General features: G+C 40.3%; 1 protein-coding gene across 1 annotated transcript; it reads right to left on the bottom strand.

The window, feature by feature from the left end:
* Nucleotides 1-20,845: 20,845 nt before the first annotated feature.
* MC5R (melanocortin 5 receptor) lies at nucleotides 20,846-23,188 on the bottom strand. Its single transcript, XM_059140097.1, has 2 exons — nucleotides 23,061-23,188; nucleotides 20,846-21,849 (listed from the first exon to the last, which is right to left on the bottom strand). The coding sequence occupies exon 2, from the start codon at nucleotides 21,821-21,823 to the stop codon at nucleotides 20,846-20,848; it is 978 nt and encodes a 325-aa protein (XP_058996080.1). The 5' UTR covers nucleotides 21,824-21,849; nucleotides 23,061-23,188.
* Nucleotides 23,189-24,099: the final 911 nt, after the last annotated feature.

The following is a 24,099-nucleotide window of genomic DNA, read 5'->3' as shown; positions in this document are numbered from 1 at the left end:
TAGTCTGCAGATCAGATATCAGCATGCACACAATTAATACATGACTATAAACACACAATTTCTAGCTCAGTGGGGTTGTCTGGTGAGGAAAATCAGACACCCAATCTAGAGTATAACATATTTTTTTTTTTTTGACAGGAAAAAATAGGTCACTTCCACGTAATTGCTTTCCTCCAACTAAGTTATACACAAAAGCAGATGGAAGCCACAGGAATGCATGCTGACAACCAAGGTCCTCACAGTTGCTATGGTCCCAACTCCTTTCATTGGACTGCACTGCTGGACTCACCTGCAGCTAACCCTTGCAACTATGTATCTGCACCCCAACTCCTGTCGCCAGCTTTCACTTCTGTGCATGCACCTATAGGAAGACTCTGCAGCTGCATGAGTGATCACTGATAGTCAGGGGTTGTAGCTGTCAGTGCACCAAGAGTTGGCCATGAACCCTGTTGCTGGCCCTGGCCCTTGCTACTATATGTATTGGCAGTTGGTCCCTCCACTATACAGACACCAGCAGCCAACCCCCACAAGCAAACATTTGCACACACCACTAGTTCTGGCCACCACCACCAGCTGCCCTGGTCCCTAGCTACTTGACCTGGTACCACCAGTGAAGTCTCCAGCTGTTTTTGCAGCCACTGTACATTTTCCATCCACATAGCTCTCACCAAGGATCACACACTTGTCAATATTGCAAGGCCCTGAAATTTAAACTAATAAGGTATCACACACTCCTGGAATAGGAGTTGCCACATGCCTTCACATTTGGCACTCTATACCACTACACTCAGGATCACAACATGCCACAGCATGCCACTACCAGCAGAAGTTCTTTTCTTATCAAATTCAGTCCATAAACGTGGGAAGAAGTGCCTACTTCTTCAAATGCACAGATACCTACACAAGGTTAGAGAGATCATGAAGAATCAGGGAAACATGACACCACCAAAGGAATACAGTAACCTTTCAGTAACTGACCAAAGAAGTGGACATATTTGAATTGTATAACAAATGATTAAATTGTTTTTGGAGTGCTCAGTCACTTAAGCCTGCCTTTGGCTCAAGTCATGATCCCAGGATCCTGGGATCAAGCCCTGCATCAAGCTCCCTGAGCAAGAAGCCTGCTTCTCCTTCCTTTGCCATCTGCTCCCATCCCCATCTCCACTTGTGCTCTCTGGCTCTACCTCTCCTGTCACATAAATAAATAAATAAAATCTTCCAAAAAAGAATTAAATTGTTTTAAAGATGCTCAGAGAGCTACAAAAGAATACAGATAAAGCATTTAAAGAAACCAGGAAAACAATACAAGAACAAAATGAGAAGTTCAACAAAGAGAAAACAAAATAACCAAAAAATTTCAGAGCTAAAGAATATAATGACTGAACTGAGGAATTCAATAATGATCTTCAACAGGAGACTGGATCGAGAAAAGGAGAGAATCAGTGAGCTTGAAGACAGATCATTTAAAATTATCCATTCAGGGGCACCTGGGTGGCTCAGTGGGTTAAGCCTCTGCCTTCGGCTCAGGTTATGATCTCAGGGTCCTGGGATCAAGTCCCGCATTGGGCTCTCTGCTCAGCAGGGGGCCTGCTTCCCTCTCTCTCTCTCTCTCTGCCTGCTTCTCTGCCTACTTGTTATCTCTCTCTATCAAATACATAAATAAAATCTTTTTAAAAAATTATCCATTCAAGGAGCTCCAGGGTGGTTCAGTCAGTTAAGCATCCAAATCCTTATTTCAGCTCATGTCATGATCTCATGGTCATGGGATCATACCCCGCCTAGGACTCCATATACAGCATGGAGTCTGCTTGAGATTCTCTCTCTCCCTCTCCTTCTGCCACTACTCCACGCTCACTCTCTTTCTCTTTCTAAAATAAATAAAAATAAAATAAAATTTTAAATAATATTCAGATGATGAAATAGAAAAAAGAATGGAGAAAGCCTACATGACTTATGGGATACCATTAAGAAAAACAATTTATGCATTATTAGAGTCTTGGAATGAAAAGAGATGGAGAAAGGGGCAGAAAAAATATTTAAAGAAATAATGGCTGACATCAAAAGAAATGAAATCTTGCCACTTGCAATGATGCAGATGGAACTAGAGGGTATTATGCTGAATGAAATAAGTCAATCAGAGAAAGACAATTATCATATGATCTCTCTGATATGAGGAATTTGAAAGGCAGAGTAGGGAGTTGTAGGGGATAGGAAGGAAAAAATGAAACAAGATGGGATTGGGAGAGAGACAAACCATAAGAGATTCTTTTTTTTTTTTTTTAAGCATAAGTGATTTTATTTTCTTCATTTCTATTATCAATGTTCATGGTAATCTGTTTTTCTCTATTTTCAGTCCTTTCCAACACTTTCTTTCTTTTTTTTTCCTTTTATGCCAATATCTATTTTTTTTTTTTTTAATTTTCAGCATAACAGTAGAGAGGGCTCGGATTGCATAGAGCACTGGGTGTGGTGCAAAAACCATAAGAGATTCTTAATCACACAAAACAAACTGAGGTTTGCTGGAGGGTGTGTAGGGATAGGGTGGCTGGGTTATGGACATTGGGGAGGGTATGTGCTATGGTAAGTGCAGTGAAATATGTAAGCTTGATGATTCACAGACCTGTACCCTTGGGACAAATCATACATTATATGTTAATAAAAAATAATTTAAAAAAATAATAGCTGAGAACTTTCCAAATCTGGGAGAGATTGAACACCCAAATTCACAAATCTCAGAGGTCCCCAATTTCAACTGAGAAAGATTTTTTCTAAGACCTTTTATAGCAAAACTCAAAAATCAAAGACAGAGTCTTAAAAGCAGCGAGAAAAAAGAATGTTATACTTACATATAAGGCTATCTGCAGATTTCTCTGTAGAAATTTGTAGATCAGGAGAGACCAAGATAATATTTTTGAAATACTGAAAGAAAAAAAAAAAGCTGCCAACCAAGAATACTTTACCCAACAAGGTTGTACATTGGAAATGAAGGAAAGATAAAGGCAAACAAAGCTCGGGGAGTTCGTAACAATTGGACCTGCTTTACAAGAAATGCTGAAAGGAGTTTTTTAATTAAATAAAAAACACAAATTAGTAATATAAACTCATATGAAAATATAGAAGCACTGGTAGCAATAACTATATAGTCAAATGCAGAATACACCAGTACTGTACTCACTTAACTCTGGTATAAAGGTTAAAGAACAGAAATATTTAAAAAAGCTACAGTTACAATAATTTGTTTCTTTTTTTAATTTTATTTTTTCGGTGCTCCAAGATCCATTGTTTATGCACCACACCCAATGCTCCATGCAATACATGCCCTCCTTAATACCCACCACCAGGCTGACCCATCCCCCTAACTCTCTTTCTTCCAAAATCTCTTTGTTTTTCAGAGTCCACAGTCTCTCATGCTTCATCTCCCTCTCCAATATACCCCAATTCAATTTTCCTTTCCTTCTCCTAATGTCCTCCATGTTGTTCCTTATGCTCCACAAGTAAGTGAAACCATATGATAATGGACTCTCTCTGCTTGACTTATTTCATTCAGCATAATCTCTTCTAGTCCCATCCATGTTGACACAAAAGCTGGGTATTCATTTTTTCTGATGGATATGTAATATTCCATTGTATATACGAACCATATCTTCTTTATCCATTTATCTGTTGAAGGGCATCTTGGCCCTTTCCACAGTTTGGTGATTGTGGCCATTGCTGCTATGAACTTTGGGGTACAGATGGCCCTTCTTTTCACTACATCTGTATCTTTGGGGTAAATACTCAGTAGTGCCATTGATGACATGATACTTTATATGGAAAACCCAAAAGACTCCACCCCCAAACTACCAGAACTCATACAGTAATTCAGTAATGTGGCAGGATACAAAATCAGTGCACAGAAATCAGTTGCTTTCTTATAGTTTAACAATGAAAATATAGAAAGGGAAATTAGAGAATTGATTCCATTTACTATAGCACCAAGAACTGTAAGATGCCTTAGAATAAACTTAACCAAAGAGGTAAAGGACCTGTACTCAAGGAACTATAGAACACTCATGAAAGAAATTGAAAACACAAAAAGATGGAAAAGCATTTCATGCTCATGTGTTGTAAGAATAAACATTGTTAAAATGTCTATACTGCCCAGAGCAATCTGTGCTTTTAATGCCATCCCTATGAAAATTCCACTGGCATTTTTCAAAGTGCCGGAACAAGCAATCCTAAAATATTTATGGAACAATAATTTGTTAATAGATACATAATATAAAAAATTAGTTTGTGACATCAAAAATATTAAGGGGGGTTGCCTGAGTGGCTCAGTGGGTTAAAGCTTCTGCCTTTGGCTCAGGTCATGATCCCAGGGTCCTGGGATCCAGCCCTGCATCTGGCTTTGTTCATCAGGGAGCCTGCTTCCTACTCTCTCTCTGCCTGCCTCTCTACCTACTTGTGATCTCTTTCTGTCAAATAAATAAATAAAATCTTAAAAAAATATTAAGTGAGGGTAAAGGGAATAAGAGGGTAGACTTTATATGCAATCGAGTTAAGTTGTCATCAATTCAAAATAGACTATCATATCCATAAAATGCTTTATGTAAACTTCAGGGTAAACAACAAAGCAAAAATCTACAGTAGATACAAAGAGAAGAGAATCAAAGTATAACACTATGGAAAGTCATCAAATCACAAGCAAAAGCAGTAAAGGAGGAAAAAAGAATAAACGAACTACAAAACAGCAAGAAACCAATTAATAAGATAGAGTAAGTCCTGATCTACCAATAATTACTTTAAATGTAAATGCATTAAATTCTCTAATTCTCTAATTCCAAAAGGCATACAACAGCTAACTAGATGAAAAAACCAGATAAAAATCTTTAGTTTTAATGGAAAGAGTAGCAGATCAGAGTGGAGAAAATTTCTTTAGAGGTTGTTTTAAACCACCCACTACCAAACATCTTGACTACTTGCCTCTCCATGACCCCATATGGACTTTTTTTGTGTGTTGTTTAAGGTTACCTATTTGTTTTAAGTGTTACCTATTTGTACCACCTGGGGATTTGCTTCTTGACTGTTTTTTGTCCACTGAAATATGGATTTTTGTACTGTGCTAACCTGTGCCTCCAATTTTTTTAAAAAAGGGGAACTGCAGTTTAACTTAGTGTTGAAATTAGAAAGAGACCATCATATAGGTATTCATAACTACAAAGGTATTGAACTGAGTTGACTTAAAACTTTAAACTCTGTGATTAGAGTGAGTAGTCCAGAAAGAACATCAAATTCTCTGGTTACTATGGGGACCAAAGCACTATAGGTATTGATAACACAGTAATGCACTCATATACACAAGCAGCACTGACCAGAATTGGCGCCCCTTCTTCTCTTCACTGCCCCCCATACTTCTGAGGCCTTTCTATGACATCTCAGCCTCCTATCCTGTTATAAATTCCACTGATAGTGACTTTAGTCAGAAGTGGGGGTGGGGTATATGCATGCGCATGCATTCCCCAACTGTAAAAGCTGACTCAACCCCAGAACCCAAGGTAGGACAGTTACTAAGGAGAAAGCTTGTGAGTTTTTACATATGCACCTTATTTCTTAGGAGATTACACCATGATTGAGACCTGCAGTCAGCTTATTGGTTAAAATATATTCCACAGGATTCATTACACTTGCAACCTGTGAGATGCATCTGCTAAGGGGTATGCTAGGTACTGTGACTTGGCAGAAGATGTACAAGTCTTGGCTTTTGTTACAACTCATAAATGATATAGAACCATATTTTTCATTAAAGCATCAGAAGTAGGTATAAATCAGTTTAGGAAAATCTATTCATTCACAACACAAATATCCATTACATGCAAACTATTCCAAGCCAAAGCCACAAAATGCAAGCACAATTTTGAAAATCACAGGTATGTTCATGATTGTACCCATACTGCCTAGCCAAATCTGGCACTTGGCAGCCACTCAGTAAAGATTTGTTGGATAAAAAACTAAATGAAGACACTTCTCCTCCCCTTCATGTATCTTAGAGTCTGGTGCTTAATAAGGACAATTAAACAAACAGAGCCAATGCTGAGTGGGAAGTACCTAGATAAAGAAGCCTAGTACAGACAAGTAGACTTGAGGATGGACACTGTCTCCTGAGGAACTGTGTTGAGGGAGTGCAGAATTGATCAAGGGGAGGAAGAAAACGGAATACAAGTTGTTTTAGATAGGAAATGGCCTAGAGGAGAGAAACCAAGAACATGGTTCCAACTGAGGAAAAAAAGTGGTGCTGAGTGACAAAAACACAAAATACAGGGATGAATAGCAAGAAATGAAGGTAAAGAGATAAGCAAAAGACGAATTGTGAAGAGCACCATCAGTCATTTATAGAATTCTGAGGTTTGGACAGACTTTACAAAGTTTCTGGAATTGGCTGTTGTGTGACAAAGGAGTGAGTGGTTTGTAGGCGTGAAGGCAAAAATCATTGCAGATGAAGTTGGCTTCCAGTACTAGTGGAAAAGGCAGCAGCCAATGTATATCAGCTGAAAAATCATAGTTCTCTTCAGAGATTAGATTATCCATCTTCTAGATCTAATCCCGCAATGTCTCAAATCTCTCCTCCTGCTACTCGGTGGTTCTGGGACCTCAGGGCAGCATACTACAGTCTGAGAAGAAAGGACAGAGCTGGAGAGCAGTTATGAATTTCCCAAAACACCATCCAGTCAAGTACCTCTGGAGGGAACCACGACAGCCTACCCCTGGTGATTGACGACCACACACACACACACACACACACACACCCTCTCAGCTTTGAATTTTGACAGGGAGGAGAATAAAGGGGTGACAAAAATGCCTATGAACAAGAATAAAATGTTGTTAGACAGAACTATAAACTCTTTCATCCCAGTTTTGTCTTAGTGTCCCAGTTACCAGGCCTCCCCAGTTTTGACCAGCCAGTGCCCCCATTCAGGCTGGTGGGATCTCAGTCCATGACAGGTGTATCCTGCCTATCAGACCTTTCCCTTAAATTTTGACTCTCCCAATTTTATTTCCTGCTAGAGTCACACACAGTCAATGGATCATGAAACCCTTAAGGGAAAGAACTGACTCTTATTCACTATTATGTTCCTAATGTTGGAGACTCAATAATTGCTTGGTACATAAATAAATGGATGAATATGGAGACTTAGAAAACAATGACTTACCCAAAAAAGTGGCATTAATTCAGAAATTCCAGGTACTGCAAAAAACACTGGGAAAATATTTGGGTGAGGTACTAATGGTCCACAAGGATGCTTCATCCAGACCCATAGAGAAAGTATTAAATGAGGTGCTCCTTTTAAGCTATCAGTGCCTCCAGCAGCCACCCCGACAGGATGGGGGATGGAGTGGCCACAGGGGTTAAATGTGGGGACTTCCTCCTTACATTCATATCTGGGCAGGGGAGGAGCAAGGAGTCTGTGCTGCTCTGTTCCCAGAAGAAGGGTTTGGAGTAAGCCCAATGCCACTCTTCCACATGACCCTCTTATGAGAAGCTGCTGCTTCCAGGCTACATCACATAACATAGCAATGCCCAATAATTAGCCATAAGGTGCCCCTTTTGGATGCAAAACTCCGAGCTGCCTGAAGCCATAATACCAGCTTTCTGGAGAGCTATGGGTCCAGACAAGAATTTTATAGCTACCTCTAGCATCTGTGCTTACCCATCATTCTTATCCAGAACCTCAGCTACCCACCACCTCCCATCCTCATCCTACTTCACCTCCCAGACACAGGAGATGTCATGGTGCAGGAATGCAGAATCCCATGAAGGAACATGGAGCCGAATTGGTCCTATATGAAGTGTAGCAGGAAACCAAAACAAGCAAAGACATCCCAGGATTTACAACAACAAATAAATGCAGCGATTTTTGAAACCCCTGAGTCTGAACTGAAAGATAACTACATATTTGGTATACAATTTAGACAACTTACTTAATCTCTCTGAGCTTCAGTGTATTTATTTTTATGGTGCTTAAAAGATTACATGAGATAATTCTTTAAAATACATAGAAAATTGCAAGATTTTTTTTATTAGTTTTTAAGTAATGAGGTTTTGGGGGGAAATTCTCTCCTAGTCACTTTAACTAGCTGATCAGAGGGTTAGATGGAAGATAGGACGTAAGTGCGAGATAACATTCACTGCCACCTGCTGGCAGAAAAAAAAGTCTGTCTATTAACTTTGAAAAGCCACCAAATGCTGAGCAGATGAATGGACACCTCAGGGACTCTGCTCATCTCCTCTTACCCAGGTTATGGTCTTTGACCAATTGCTTTGCACTCTCCGGTTAAGAGTCAAGGTAAGAAGAAAGTCAATAGGACATGATCAAGGTACCAAGGACTCTTATGCCTCCTTAATGTTGGAAAGGCTCTTGTCCTGGGTGTGGCCATGTGCTTGTTAAGAACCACAGTTGGAACCAGGCACTGGATTCTGGGCAACCTCCTGTTTTTCTGCTTTACACAGAAGATGGATTCTGCTGGCCCTGAAGTGCAGCTCAAAATGGATTTCTCCTTCAATTATCTATCCCCACTTCTTCCCAAAAATCTATAGAAAAATGACAGTCAAGGGGTGCCTGGGTGGCTCAGTGGGTTAAAGCCTCTGCCTTTGGCTTAGGTCATGTTCCCAGGGTCCCGGGATTGAGCCCCACATCAGGCTCTCTGCTTAGCAAGGAGCCTGCTTCCTCCTCTCGTTCTCTCTGCCTGCCTCTTTGCCTACTTCGGATCTCTATCTGTCAAATAAATTTTAAAAATCTTTTAAAAATGACAGTCAAAAATTATAAAAAGGAATGAATTTATAAAAGCACTGAGAATAGGATAGGAGATGTCAGGGGATGAAAACTTGTGATGAATTTGGGTAGCTGGAAGGTGGATGGGTCACACTGACAGAAAAACTAAGGAGCTATTCCTTATGTTCCACATATGAGTGAAACCATATGATAATTGCCTTTCTCTGCTTAACTTACTTCACTTAACATAATCCCTTCCAGTTCCATCTATGTCAAGGCAAATGGTAGGTATTCATCCTTACTGATGGCTGAGTAATACTCCATTGTATATATGTGCGACATATTCTTTATCCATTCATCTGTTGAAGGGCATCTCATCTTCTTCCACAGTTTGACTGTTGTGGACATTGGTGCTATGAACATTAGGGTGCAGGTGGCCTTTCTTTTCATTACATCTCTATCTTTGGGGTAAATACACAGTACTACAATTGCTGGGTTGTAGGATAACTCTATTTTTAACGTCTTGAGGAACGTCCATACTGTTTTCCAAAGTGGCTGTACCAGTTTTCATTCCCACAAACAGTGTAAGAGTATTCCCTTTTCTCCACATTTGTTGTTTCCTGCCTTGGTAATTTTTACCATTGTATAAGATAGTATCTCATGGTTTTGGTTTTAATTTCCCTGATGGCTAATGATGATGAACACTTTTTTTTAAAGATTTATTTATTTGACAGAGAGAGATCACAAGTAGGCAGAGAGACAGGCAGAGAGAGAGGAGGAAGCAGGCTCCCTGCTGAGCAGAGAGCCTGATGCGGGGCTGGATCCCAGGACCCTGGGATCATGACCTGAGCCGAAGGCAGAGGCTTTAACCCACTGAGCCACCAAGGCACCCATGAACACTTTTTTTCATGTGTCTCCTAGCCATTTGTATGTCTTCTTTGGAAAAGTGTCTGTTCATGTCCTTGGCCCATTTTTTTTTATTGTATTATTTGTTTTTTTGTGGGGAGTGTGTTTAAGATGTTCATTACAGATCTTGGTACCAGCTCTTTATCTGAAATGTCATTTGCAAATATATTCTTCCATTCCATGAGTTACTTTTAGTTTTGTTGACTGCTTCCTTTGCTGTGCAAAAGCTTTTAATCTTGATGAAGTCCCACAAGTTCATTTTTGCTTTTGTTTCCCTTGCCTTTAGAGACATGTCTTGCAAGAAGTTGCTATGGCTGAGATTGAAGTGGTTACTGTCTATGTTCTCCTCTAGGATTTTGATGGATTCCTGTCTCACATTGAGGTCTTTCATCCATTTTGAGTTAATCTTTTTTTATGGTGTAAAAGAACAGTCTAATTTCATTCTTCTTCATGTGGTTGTCCAATTTTTCCAGCACCATTTGTTGAAGAGACAGTCTTTTTGCCATTAGATATTCTTCCCTCTTTGTTGAAGATCAGTTGGTCTGGAATTGAGGGTCCATTTCTGGGCTTTCTATTCTGTTCCATTGATATATGTGTCTATTTTTGTGCCAGTACCATATTCTCTTGATGACTACAGCCTTGTAAGATAGCTTGAAGTCAAGCATTGTGATGCCCTCAGCTTTGTTTTTCTTTTTTCAATATTCCCCTGGTGATTCTTTTCTGATTCTGTACAAATTTTAGGATTGTTTGTTCCAGCACTTTGAAAAATGCCAATGATATTTTAATAAGAATGGCATTGAAAGTGTAGATTGATCTGGAGAGCATAGATATTTCAACAATGTTTATTCTTCCAATCCATGACCATGGAATATCTTTCCATCTTTTCTTGTCTTCTTCAGTTTCTTTCATAAGTGTTCTGTAGTTACTAGAGTACAGATCTTTTACCTTTTTGGTAAGAGGTAAGAGGTACCTTTTTTTTTTTTTTTTAGAGTTTTTAAGAATATATTGAGTGACGGATGGCAATTACATCAAGTGATTTGAACAAACATGCATAGGTAACAAACCACTTCTCAAAGTATATGCCATCACTAACCCATTTGGTTCCTTGTTTCATTAAGACTACTGGATTTTCTAGAGGAGGAAGAGGTGGCTTTCTCAGCTTGTTAGTGGTCCAAGTTCTACTAAAGTTAGTGGGAGAACTACCTCCCATCATGTAAATGTTTCTGTCTAGAAGAGGATTCCGGTTCTGTCAGCAGAGGGAACTTGACATTAAAAATCTAGGTCAAGAATCTATAGGATGAGTCCCTGGAAAACTGAATTGTACAGAGATAGGTAAAAACCATTTGAAAGAATCTGTGAGCTTTAAGGTTAGTAACATCTTTCAGGGATGTGGCATGTGAGGAAAACTGCCAACACCACATACATAGGTACTCAACACTACATAGATAGTGCTTCTTCTGAAAGCAGAAGAATCTTTTGACTAAAGTGGGGAAGACAGTAGAAAAAAGTATTTACACTAAAGAAAGGGCTCAGAATAAAACACTATTTACAGGATGTTAAAAAATTAATCTTCAGCCATAATGAGGCCTCTCTGAGCTCCTAAAACCTTTGCTTTCTTCTCCTTTCGTCTTTGCTCATGTTGTTTCCATTGTTCCTCCCTAGTCTGGAGAGGAGGTTGTTTGTAAGTTTTCTTGTGGAAGCTAGGTATCTTATAGTTTTTGGTGCTGTTGTAAGTAGAATCAATTCCTTAATTTCTTTCTTCAGTTACATTATTAGTGTGTAGAAATGCAACTGATTTCTGTGCATTGATTTTGTATCCTGCCATTTTGCTGAATTGCTGTATGAGTTCTAGCAATTTGGGGGTGGAGTCTTTAGGGTTTTTGACATAAAGTATCATATCTTAAAGAGAGAGAGTTTAACTACTTCTTTGCCAGTTTGAATGCCTTTTATTTGTTGTTGTTGTTGTCTGATTCCTGAGGCTAGGACTTCTAGTACTATGGTGAGCAACAGTGGTGAGAGAAGGAATCCTAGTCATGCTCCTGACCTTAAAGAAAAAGCACTCAGTTTTTTCCCAATGAGAATGATATTTGCTGTGGGGTTTTCATAAGTGGCTTTTATTATATTAATGTATGCAGAGGGAACTTTGTGCTGGCTTCCAGGGATTGTCTCATTTACAGATATTTACTATGTCATTATATACATGTATTCTTTCCAAATGAAGACAACTCTGAACACCAGTTATTTTTGTCTCATTTATAGAGATTAAAACATTTGAACATTTCCTTAAAGACCATTATAGAAAGATCAGACATTCTTTGAAGCCATGAAGCACCAGAGCAGAGAGTTAACCTAACTAGGGCTGGGTTCCCAGGTGGAGCCAATGTAAACTGCTAGAGCTGAAGTTTGATCCTATCCAAGGATGGAAGCCCTGATGACCTCAGTTAGCGCTCAGTGAGTGCTACCACACAATCCGCTATTGGGCAGCAGATTGAGTACACATTTGTTTAACACCAATAACAAACATCAACTGAGGCCCTACTCTGTTCTAGAAACTGCTAAAGACAACAGGCCACAAAGATGAGCAGGTGGGCCAAGGGGCCAGCTTCCACAGAACCTAAGCTCCTGAGATATCCCATACAAACATGGGCTGCAGTTTCCCACCATAAGTATGTGGAGATCACTTACATGCATGGATACACATAGGAATGTTCAGCTAAAATGATTTGAAGAACTTTAGTTGTTCAACAACCTGCTAATTTGCCATTTTCCAAAGAGTTGGATGTTTTATGCACTCTCCTGCTTGTGCCAGCACTGGTTTTGTTTTTGTTTTCTGGACACTGAGCTGCCAAGGGTGGGGATCATGTCTATGAGTTATTTGTGTGAACTATACCCAGGACATTCCTCTTTCCCCATAGACTTCAACAGTTCACAATTGTGTGACCCTAATGGTCTTTATTTTTAACTTTATTTATACTATTTCCTTCACTGGGAACAGTCTAGACATGAATATCCAAAACAAAATATACTAACACCAAAAATAATAGAATAGAATATGAGAGCTGTAAGGACCAAGCTCTTCACTTCAGATAAGAATACTGAGACAAAGCAGTTAGAGATGTGCCCAAGGTAACAGAACTGCTCTGTGGCAATGCAGGCCTCCAAGTTTTTGGTCCACAGCTCTAACGACTGACAAGTGACCACTTCCCTCTGCATCCTCCCCTAGTATTTATCCCACCAGCAACATTTCTTTAAAATAAATAGCAAATCAGGAGTCAAGATGGCGGAGAAGTAGCAGGCCGAGACTACTTCAGCTAGCCGGAGATCAGCTAGATAGCTTATCTAAAGATTGCAAACACCTACAAATCCATTGGCAGATCGAAGAGAAGAAGAACAGCAATTCTGGAAACAGAAAAACAACCACTTTCTGAAAGGTAGGACTGGCAGAGACGTGAATCCAAAGCAACGGGAAGATAGAACCCGGGGGGAGGGGCCGGCTCCCGGCAAGCGGCGGAGCAACCACGCACAAAATCAGGACTTTTAAAAGTCTGTTCCGCTGAGGGACATCGCTCCAGAGGCTACCCGGGGCAAAGCCCACGCGGGGTCAGCGTGGCCTCAGGTCCCACAGGGTCACAGAAGGATCGGGGGTGTCTGAGTGTCGCAGAGCTTGCGGGTATTGGAACGGGAAAGCCGGCTACAGAGACAGAGCCGACAGTAAGCTCGCAGCTCGGGGTGACCTTGAACCGGTCGCAGGCTCGGTGAGCTCGGAGCGCGGCCGGAGGTCAGGCAGACAGGAGTAACTGGGCGCGGTTCTCTGAGCGCGCACTGAGGAGTGCGGCCCTGGGCTCTCGGCTCCTCCAGGCTGGAGACCAGGAGGCCGCCATTTGTATTCCCGTCCTCCGGAACTCTACGGAAAGCGCTCAGGGAACAAAAGCTCCTGAAAGCAAACCCAAGCGGATTACTCACCCTGGCCCCGGGTAAGGGCGGTGCAATTCCGCCTGGGTCAAAGACACTTGAGAATCACTACAACAGGCCCCTCCCCCAGAAGATCAACAAGAAATCCAGCCGAAACCAAGTTCAACTACCAAAGAGTGCGGTTTCAATACCAAGGAGAGCAGCAGAATTCTAGAGGAGGAGAAAGCAAAGCACAGAACTCATGGCTTTTTCCCTGTGATTTTTTTTAGTCTTGCGGATAATTTAATTTTTTTCTTTTTCATTTTTTGTTTTTTTTTTTTTCTCGCCTTCGGGTAAAATTTTTTTTTAACTGTTACCATTTTCTTTTATAATACATATATTTTTTCTTTTTTATATTTTTCTTAGGTGTTTTCTTTTTTTTAATTCTTTTCTTTTTTTTTTCTTTCTTTTTTCTTTTTTTTCTTTCTTCCTTTTTGAACCTCTTTTTATCCCTTCTCCCCCCTCACGATTTGGGATCTCTTCTAATTTGGTTAAAGCATATTTTCCTGGGGTTGTTGCCACCCTTTTAGTATTTTACTTGCCCCTTCATATACTCTTCTCTGGACAAAATGACAAGACGGAAAAATTCAACACAAAAAAAGAACAAGAGGCAGTACCGAAGGCTAGGGACCTAATCAATACAGACATTGGTAATATGTCAGATCTAGAGTTCAGAATGACAATTCTCAAGGTTCTAGCTGGGCTCGAAAAAGGCATGGAAGATATTAGAGAAACCGTCTCGAGAGATATAAAAGCCCTTTCTGGAGAAATAAAAGAACTAAAATGTAACCAAGTTGAAATCAAAAAAGCTATTAATGAGGTGCAATCAAAAGTGGAGGCTCTCACTGCTAGGATAAATGAGGCAGAAGAAAGAATTAGTGATATAGAAGACCAAATGACAGAGAATAAAGAAGCTAAGCAAAAGAGGTACAAACAGCTACTGGACCACGAGGGGAGAATTTGAGAGATAAGTGACACCATAAGATGAAACAACATTAGAATAATTGGGATTCCAGAAGAAGAAGAATAAGAGAGGGGAGCAGAAGGTATACTAGAGAGAATTATTGGGGAGAATTTCCCCAATATGGCAAAGGGAACGAGCATCAAAATTCAGGAGGTTCAGAGAACGCCCCTCAAAATCAATAAGAATAGGCCCACACCCCGTCACCTAATGGTAAAATTTACAAGTCTCAGTGACAAAGAGAAAATCCTGAAAGCAGCCCGGGAAAAGAAGTCTGTAACATACAATGGTAAAAATATTAGATTGGCAGCTGACTTATCCACAGAGACCTGGCAGGCCAGAAAGAGCTGGCATGATATTTTCAGAGCACTAAATGAGAAAAACATGCAGCCAAGAATACTATATCCAGCTAGGCTATCATTGAAAATAGAAGGAGAGATTAAAAGCTTCCAGGACAAACAACAACTGAAAGAATTTGCAAACACCAAACCAGCTCTATAGGAAATATTGAAAGGGGTCCTCTAAGCAAAGAGAGAGCCTACAAGTGGTAGATCAGAAAGGAACAGAGACCATATACAGCAACAGTCACCTTACAGGCAAAACAATGGCACTAAATTCATATCTCTCAATAGTTACCCTGAATGTTAATGGGCTAAATGCCCCTATCAAAAGACACAGGGTATCAGAATGGATAAAAAAACAAAACCCATCTATATGTTGCCTCCAAGAAACTCATTTTAAGACCGAAGACACCTCCAGATTTAAAGTGAGGGGGTGGAAAAGAATTTACCATGCTAATGGACATCAGAAGAAAGCAGGAGTGGCAATCCTTATATCAGATCAATTAGATTTTAAGCCAAAGACTAATAAGAGATGAGGAAGGACGCTATATCATACTCAAAGGGTCTGTCCAACAAGAAGATTTAACAATTTTAAATATCTATGCCCCCAACGTGGGAGCAGCCACCTATATAAACCAATTAATAACAAAATCAAAGAAACACATCAACAATAATGCAATAATAGTAGGGGACTTTAACACTCCCCTCACTGAAATGGACAGATCATCCAAGCAAAAGATCAGCAAGGAAATAAAGGCCTTAAACGACACACTGGACCAGATGGACATCACAGATATATTCAGAACATTTCATCCCAAAGCAACAGAATACACATTCTTCTCTAGTGCACATGGAACATTCTCCAGAATAGATCACATCCTCGGTCCTAAAGCAGGACTCAACCGGTATCAAAAGATTGGGATCATTTCCTGCATATTTTCAGACCACAATGCTCTAAAGCTAGAACTCAACCACAAAAGGAAGTTTGAAAAGAACCCAAATACATGGAGACTAAACAGCATCCTTCTAAAGAATGAATGGGTCAACCAGGAAATTAAAGAAGAATTGAAAAAAATCATGGAAACAAATGATAATGAAAATACAACGGTTCAAAATCTGTGGGACACAACAAAGGCAGTCCTGAGAGGAAAATATATAGCGGTACAAGCCTTTCTCAAGAAACAAGAAAGGTCTCAGGTACACAACCTAACCCTACACCTAAAGGAGCTGGAGAAAGAACAAGAAAGAAACCCTAAGCCTAGCAGGAGAAGAGAAATCATAAAGATCAGAGCAGAAATCAATGAAATAGAAACCAAAAAAACAATAGAACAAATCAACGAAAGTAGGAGCTGGTTCTTTGAAAGAATTAATAAAATTGATAAACCCCTGGCCAGACTTATCAAAAAGAAAAGAGAAAGGACCCAAATAAATAAAATCATGAATGAAAGAGGAGAGATCACAACTAACACCAAAGAAATACAAACTATTATCAGAACATACTATGAACAACTCTACGCCAACAAATTTGACAATCTGGAAGAAATGGATGCATTCCTAGAAACATATAAACTACCACAACTGAACGAGGAAGAAATAGAAAGCCAGAACAGACCCATAACCAGCAAGGAGATTGAAACAGTCATTAAAAATCTCCAAACAAACAAAAGCCCAGGGCCAGACGGCTTCCCAGGGGAATTCTACCAAACATTTAAAGAAGAACTAATTCCTATTCTCCTAAAACTGTTCCAAAAAATAGAAATGGAAGGAAAACTTCCAAACTCATTTTATGAGGCCAGCATCACCTTGATCCCAAAACCAGACAAGGATCCCATCAAAAAAGAGAGCTATAGACCAATATCCTTGATGAACACAGATGCGAAAATACTCAACAAAATACTAGCCAATAGGATTCAACAGTACATTAAAAGGATTATTCACCACGACCAAGTGGGATTGATTCCAGGGCTGCAAGTTTGGTTCAACATCCGCAAATCAGTCAATGTGATACAACACATCAATAAAAGAAAGAACAAGAACCATATGATACTCTCAATAGATGCTGAAAAAGCATTTGACAAAGTACAGCATCCCTTCCTGATCAAAACTCTTCAAAGTGTAGGGATAGAGGGCACATACCTCAATATCATCAAAGCCATCTATGAAAGACCCACCGCAAATATCATTCTCAATGGAGAAAAACTGAAAGCTTTTCCGCTAAGGTCAGGAACACGGCAGGGATGTCCATTATCACCACTGCTATTCAACATAGTACTAGAGGTCCTAGCCTCAGCAATCAGACAACAAAAGGAAATTAAAGGCATCCAAATCGGCAAAGAAGAAGTCAAATTATCACTCTTCATAGATGATGTGATACTATATGTGGAAAACCCAAAAGACTCCACTCCAAAACTGCTAGAACTTATACAGGAATTCAGTAAAGTGTCAGGATATAAAATCAATGCACAGAAATCAGTTGCATTTCTCTACACCAACAGCAAGACAGAAGAAAGAGATATTAAGGAGTCAATCCCATTTACAATTGCACCCAAAACCATAAGATACCTAGGAATAAACCTAACCAAAGAGGCACAGAATCTATACTCAGAAAACTATAAAGTACTCATGAAAGAAATTGAGGAAGACACAAAGAAATGGAAAAATGTTCCATGCTCCTGGATTGGAAGAATAGATATTGTGAAAATGTCTATGCTACCTAAAGAAATCTACGCATTTAATGCAATTCCTATCAAAGTACCATCCATCTTTTTCAAAGAAATGGAACAAATAATTCTAAAATTTATATGGAACCAGAAAAGACCTCGAATAGCCAAAGGGATATTGAAAAAGAAAGCCAACGTTGGTGGCATCACAATCCCGGACTCAAGCTCTATTACAAAGCTGTCATCATCAAGACAGCATGGTACTGGCACAAAAACAGACCCATAGATCAATGGAACAGAATAGAGAGCCCAGAAATAGACTCTCAACTCTATGGTCAACTAATCTTTGACAAAGCAGGAAAGAATGTCCAATGGAAAAAAGACAGCCTCTTCAATAAATGGTGCTGGGAAAATTGGACAGCCACATGCAGAAAAATGAAATTGGACAATTTCCTTACACCACACACAAAAATAGACTCAAAATGGATGAAGGACCTCAATGTGCGAAAGGAATCCATCAAAATCCTTGAGGAGAACACAGGCAGCAACCTCTTCGATCTCAGCCACAGCAACATCTTCCTAGGAACAACGCAAAAGGCAAGGGAAGCAAGGGCAAAAATGAACTATTGGGATTTCATCAAGATCCAAAGCTTTTGCACAGCAAAGGAAACAGTTAACAAAATCAAAAGACAACTGACAGAATGGGAGAAGATATTTGCAAACGACATATCAGATAAAGGACTAGTGTCCAGAATCTATAAAGAACTTAGCAAACTCAACACCCAAAGAACAAATAACCCAATCAAGAAATGGGCAGAGGACATGAACAGACATTTCTGCAAAGAAGACATCCAGATGGCCAACAGACACATGAAAAAGTGCTCCATATCACTCGGCATCAGGGAAATACAAATCAAAACCATGATGCGATATCACCTCACACCAGTCAGAATGGCTAAAATCAACAAGTCAGGAAATGACAGGTGCTGGCAAGGATGCGGAGAAAGGGGAACCCTCCTACACTGTTGGTGGGAATGCAGCCACTCTGGAAAACAGCATGGAGGTTCCTCAAAATGTTGAAAATAGAACTGCCCTATGACCCAGCAATAGCACTACTGGGTATTTACCCTAAAGATACAAACGTAGTGATCCAAAGGGGCACATGCACCCGAATGTTTATAGCAGCAATGTCCACAATAGCCAAACTATGGAAAGAACCTAGATGTCCATCAACAGATGAATGGATCAAGAAGATGTGGTATATATACACAATGGAATACTATGCAGCCATCAAAAGAAATGAAATCTTGCCATTTGTGACAACATGGATGGAACTAGAGCGTATCATGCTTAGCGAAATAAGTCCAGCAGAGAAAGACAACTATCATATGATCTCCCTAATATGAGGAAGCGGTGATGCAACATGGGGGCTTAAGTGGGTACGAGAAGAATAAATGAAACAAGATGGGATTGGGAGGGAGACAAACCATAAGTGACTCTTAATCTCACAAAACAAACTGAGGGTTGCTTGGGGGAGGGGGTTTGGGCGAAGGGGGTGGTATTATGGACATTGGGGAGGGTATGTGTTTTGGTGAGTGCTGTGAAGTGTGTAAACCTGGTGATTCACAGACCTGTACCCCTGGGGATAAAAATATATGTTTATAAAAAATAAAAAATTATATTAAAAAAAATAAATAGCAAATCTTTATGGTGCTTCACAAGTTTCCAAGGTGTTATCACATTTTTTTCATGCAGTTCTAATGACCATCCTGTGAGTTCAGCACAGATGTGGAACCTGAAATGAGATGATTAAGGTGACATTGCCTGTTGGAGGCAGAGTGCAGATCTGAATTCAACATTTCTCCCTCCTTTCTGCATTGGAGAAGATGAGACTCCCTGTGTTAGGTAGGCACCTGACCTCCAGCTTCTGGAGTCAGATTGCAATGTGAGGGGATTTCAGAATCCAAGACAGATTCTGTCTGAAAAGGTCAAAGATAACATGGCTATGGGCATGGGCTACATGGAGGATGGGAGGCACCTAGAGCCCCTGACATGACCTCAAAACAGTCATCTGGAAACCTTGTGTCAGAATAAGAGAGAGTTTTCACACCACATGAGGCAAGATTTGTAGCATGAAGGTTTATGTCTGGGTATGACAAAAACATGACTGACAGCAGTATAATTAATTCCATACTTGGACAATTATGGACATAAACCATAAAAATTTTTTTTTTGGAAAAGAGAGAACTGTAGAGACATCCCATAACAAATTAACTAGAAATTTCAATTGGAAATAATTTGGCCACTTAATTCTACCCTGAGAAGCATGCATGACTCTGAGGAGCATCAAGTAAAATTATGAAACTGCTCCTGGGGAGCTTTTCTTTCAGTTATAGTTGTAATTTCAGTTATAGCTGTTCCTAATGCTGAGACCAGCATCCACAATGTTTTTTTAAAAACTATTTTATTTTATCTGAAACTTTCATTGAACTTTTAAAAATTTTTATTTATTTTTAAAATTTATTTTCAGTGTTCCAGAATTCATTGTTTATGCACCACACCCAGTGCTCCATGCAATACGTGCCCTCCATAATATCCATCACCAGGCTCATCCAACCTCCTACTCCCCTCCCCTCCAAAACCCTCAGTTAATTCCTCAGAGTCCATAGTCTCTCATGGTTCAACTCCCCCTCCAGTTTCCCTCAACTCACTTCTCTCCATCTCCCCATGTCCTCTGTGTTATTCCTTATGCTCCACAAATAAGCAAAACCGTATGCTAACTGACTCTCTCTGCTTGACTTATTTCACTCAGCATAATCTCTTCCAGTCCCATCCATGTTGATACAAAAGTTGGGTATTCACCCTTCAATGGACAAATGGGTAGGGAAGATGTGGTCCATATATACTATGGAGTATTAAGCCTCCATTAGAAAGGATGAACATCCGCTATGTTTTATCTTCCCTGAGCACACACTTACTAGATGGAGGATAGATCAGACCACCAGAAATGAGTAGGAGCGGGAGGAAAAGTAGGAGGAAAGTAGGACAGTAAGAGATTGTCACAGACCATTCCCAAAATGGATAAGCAGCACGTGCATGTCTGACCCTACAACTGCCACTGGGAAAATAAGTGAGGTACAAATTCAAGATGGAAAAATAATAAACAGAATGCATGGCTTTGATTTCTAGCTTTCTGGCTTACTCCTTGGCTGCACCAACTGATTGTGTCATAAGGTAAATCAAGGATAAAAGAGAGCCACAGAGAGAAGAATTTTTTGTTTAATATCTGCCAGGGAACCTACAGGGTATTCTGAAACCATGGCAACAAATAATCTCTTTAAAGGACTTCCTCATCTCCTGGCTTCGGAAAGCATATATCAGAGGATCAATCACAGAATTACACATGATGAGTATGAGGTACATATTAAAGTAAGACATAAAGCAAGAACAGTAGAGGTTCTGGGGGCAAGAAATCATCAAAATGAGATGGAGAAAGAACGGAGCCCAGCACACAATGAAAATGCCCAGCAGCATGGTCAGGGTGACAGCACCTTTCATGCTGGTCATTTGCCGCACAGAGCTGTATCCACGCAGAGCTGCTATCTGCTTGACATGAGTCCGGGCCAGGAGGAACATGTGTATATACAGAGACACCATGAAGAATAACATGGTGAAGAACATGGAAATGAGGCAAACGATTACATAAGTAGATTCATAGTAAATGATGAAAACAATGCCACAACCTGTGCAAAAGGTCCAGATACACATGATAATCACTCCAGAACGCTTTGCTGTCATGATGTGGTGATAGCGCAGAGCATAGAAGATGGTGACATACCTATCCACTGCAATCGCCAGCAAACTGCACATGGAGGCCACCACAGAAATGCAGATCATGGAGTCAAACACATTGTCAATGTGACGCACAAAGGCATCTGCTATCACCAGGTGCTTATTATTTATTAAGTATATGATGATGGTCTCCCATGTGTTAGACATGCTCACTAGCATGTCAGCTACTGCTAAACTACACACAAAGAAATACATGGGGGAGTGCAAGTTCTTGTTCTTCACTATGGCACCTATGACCAAGATGTTCTCCAAGAGGCTGATGAGACCCAGAGTCAGAAACACTTCAACAGCAATGCCCATCTCTTTGCATGGTGAAGACTTGTTCTTGACATTTGGTTCTGAAAAGTTGCTTTCTGTGGAATTCAGGTTGAGATCCAAGAAAAGCAGGTGAAATGAGGAATTCATTGCTCCTCTTCTTGGCAACAGATTTACTGTAAAACAGGTTTTAATTCATGATTCTGAGAAATGAACAGTCTACCAAAGAAGTACAAGAGCATGCCAAACACAAGCACAACCTAAGAACAAGGTTAAATGGACTCAACACATTAACATGAGACTGGTGTGCCCCAGTCTACCTGGATCCCTGGACTAGTGTCCCTCCAACACACAGGCTTAGCATTTTCATCAGCCTCCTCTGCCTTCCTTACTCTGGGTTCCCATTCTTTTACATACCTCTTACTGGAGTGACCACACATGTCAGTGTTCCCAGGACAGTTTCACTTTTTATGCTCATTGTCCAGCCTCCTAAGTTTGCGCTCAAAAATATCCTGAACTCACAACCTACAAAGTCCCTTGCAGTCTGATTTTTACATTTCTGAGACTACTGCACTGCATTTTCCTCAAGTGGGCACAGATTTCTGAAGGATTGGCAGGCCCTCTTTCTCTCTTAAGAGAAAAAGATAGGAGCCTTCTCAACATTTGTCCTCACACTTCTTTTTTTATATATATTATATATTTTTAATTATTTAAGTTCTATTAGCCAAGGTATAGTACATCATTGGTTTTTGATACCACACTTCTAAAATGTGCTGGGACTCAGTCCCCCTAGATGTAACTGAGACTAGCCATAGTGATCTATTAATTTTAACATAATCACATACTAAAAGTTGCCATCTGTAAGGCATAAATTAAAGTTGCACACATGTGTTAAACTCATGTTTAACTCATGTTTAACTTAAACAGCTCATAGAATGCTGTTTTCTCCTTAATAAATATTTCCCTTGACTTCCGCATTTGAAATTCCACAACGTCGGATTGATGGATTGTCTCATAAATTCCATAAAACCAGTACAAAGTACCAAGGGATTTAAATTTGCCAAACACTAGAGCAAGATACTTCACTCCTTTGTTTCTCAAATTTCTCTCCCTTGATTTATATTCAAAAATGCCTTTGCCCTCCAAACTCAGAGCACATCTGGTGAGAGAGCTAGAATTTTTGTCAGCATTCTCATCATCAATAAAAAATATTTATTAACCTGTAATCACTTGCTCTTTATGTCTAGTTCTATCTCAGAGATATCGACCAATTATATTATATCATATCAAGCTGTTTAAATATCCAATTAGCTCTCTTCCGCATGTAAGTTGGGCATGATTTTGCATTCCTTTCAAGGCGTTTTTAATAGAAAGTGTGGCTATTTACCAGTGCTCCCCCGTGCCTCTTCTCTTGCACAGCAGTGCTTGGGCTCCTCGCTGGGGACGTTGGCTCAGCCTGGGCACCTGGCATCCACCAGCTAAGTGCCATCACCCTAGTATGGGATCCTCTGAACCAAGTGCTAAGGCAGCTTGAGCCTCAGTCACAGTTCCCTTGCCTTTATGCAGCCTGGCAGACCCGCCCCCCTGTTGCCACCTCTTCTGGACCAGAGTCTATGCCGTTGTCTTCCCAGCCTTGGGCTGAGCTACCACCTAGTGGTTAGAGACAGAGAGCATACCCATCCTAACAGCTCTGGCCATTGGGTCGTTGGAGCTCTAGTGACACTTGCATATAACAGTTTTCTCCTGCTTGTAGAAAATTCTTCCCCAAAACTGCATTCAAATGTGTTTTCTAGCTGGTTGTTCTAGGCACTGCTTCTTTTCTCTTTCTATTATGCATTCATGAAAATGCTGTCAGATAGTGTGACAGCTCAGCTTCTCCCATCCCTGTTAAGTCCTTCTATCCAGAACAGTCAGTCACTGGTTCCTGGGAAACCAGAGCCTGGGAAGCACTCAACTGTGCCCCTGATACACACCCTCTTGTTGGCTCAAGACTGTCTGCCACTAGAGCAAACTGATTTTCCCCTGCCCGATACCCTGGCTTTTAGCAATAGTTTCTAGAATTCTGCTACCTAAAACACTGACCTCTGCTCCCAGAGGATCTGTATTACACAGCCCAAGAGATAGATGCACAAATGTCTGCCAGGACAAGCTCAGGGTCAAAATGCACGGGGCTGCTTTACTACTGGAGATGTGACTGGGGCTTCACACATGGTCAGACAACCTTTCCAACAAGTGTAAGTATGTAAGACCACAAACTAGGTGATCCATGACACTGGTGTCCTGGAGCTATTTTGAGATCCACAGAATGGAATATTGTGAAGAGATTTCTTTTGCTGGGAATAGTGCTTGTGTATGCAAAGGGGATGATTGAGAAGACATAAGAATATTCAAATATTCTCTACTTTTTCCTCATATCTGAGATCAGA

The sequence above is a fragment of the Mustela lutreola genome, chromosome 11, assembly GCF_030435805.1.
Source record: "Mustela lutreola isolate mMusLut2 chromosome 11, mMusLut2.pri, whole genome shotgun sequence".
Taxonomy (NCBI): domain Eukaryota; kingdom Metazoa; phylum Chordata; class Mammalia; order Carnivora; family Mustelidae; genus Mustela; species Mustela lutreola.
Note: the sequence above shows the minus strand (reverse complement) of the source record. Positions and strands in the feature narration are given on the sequence as shown.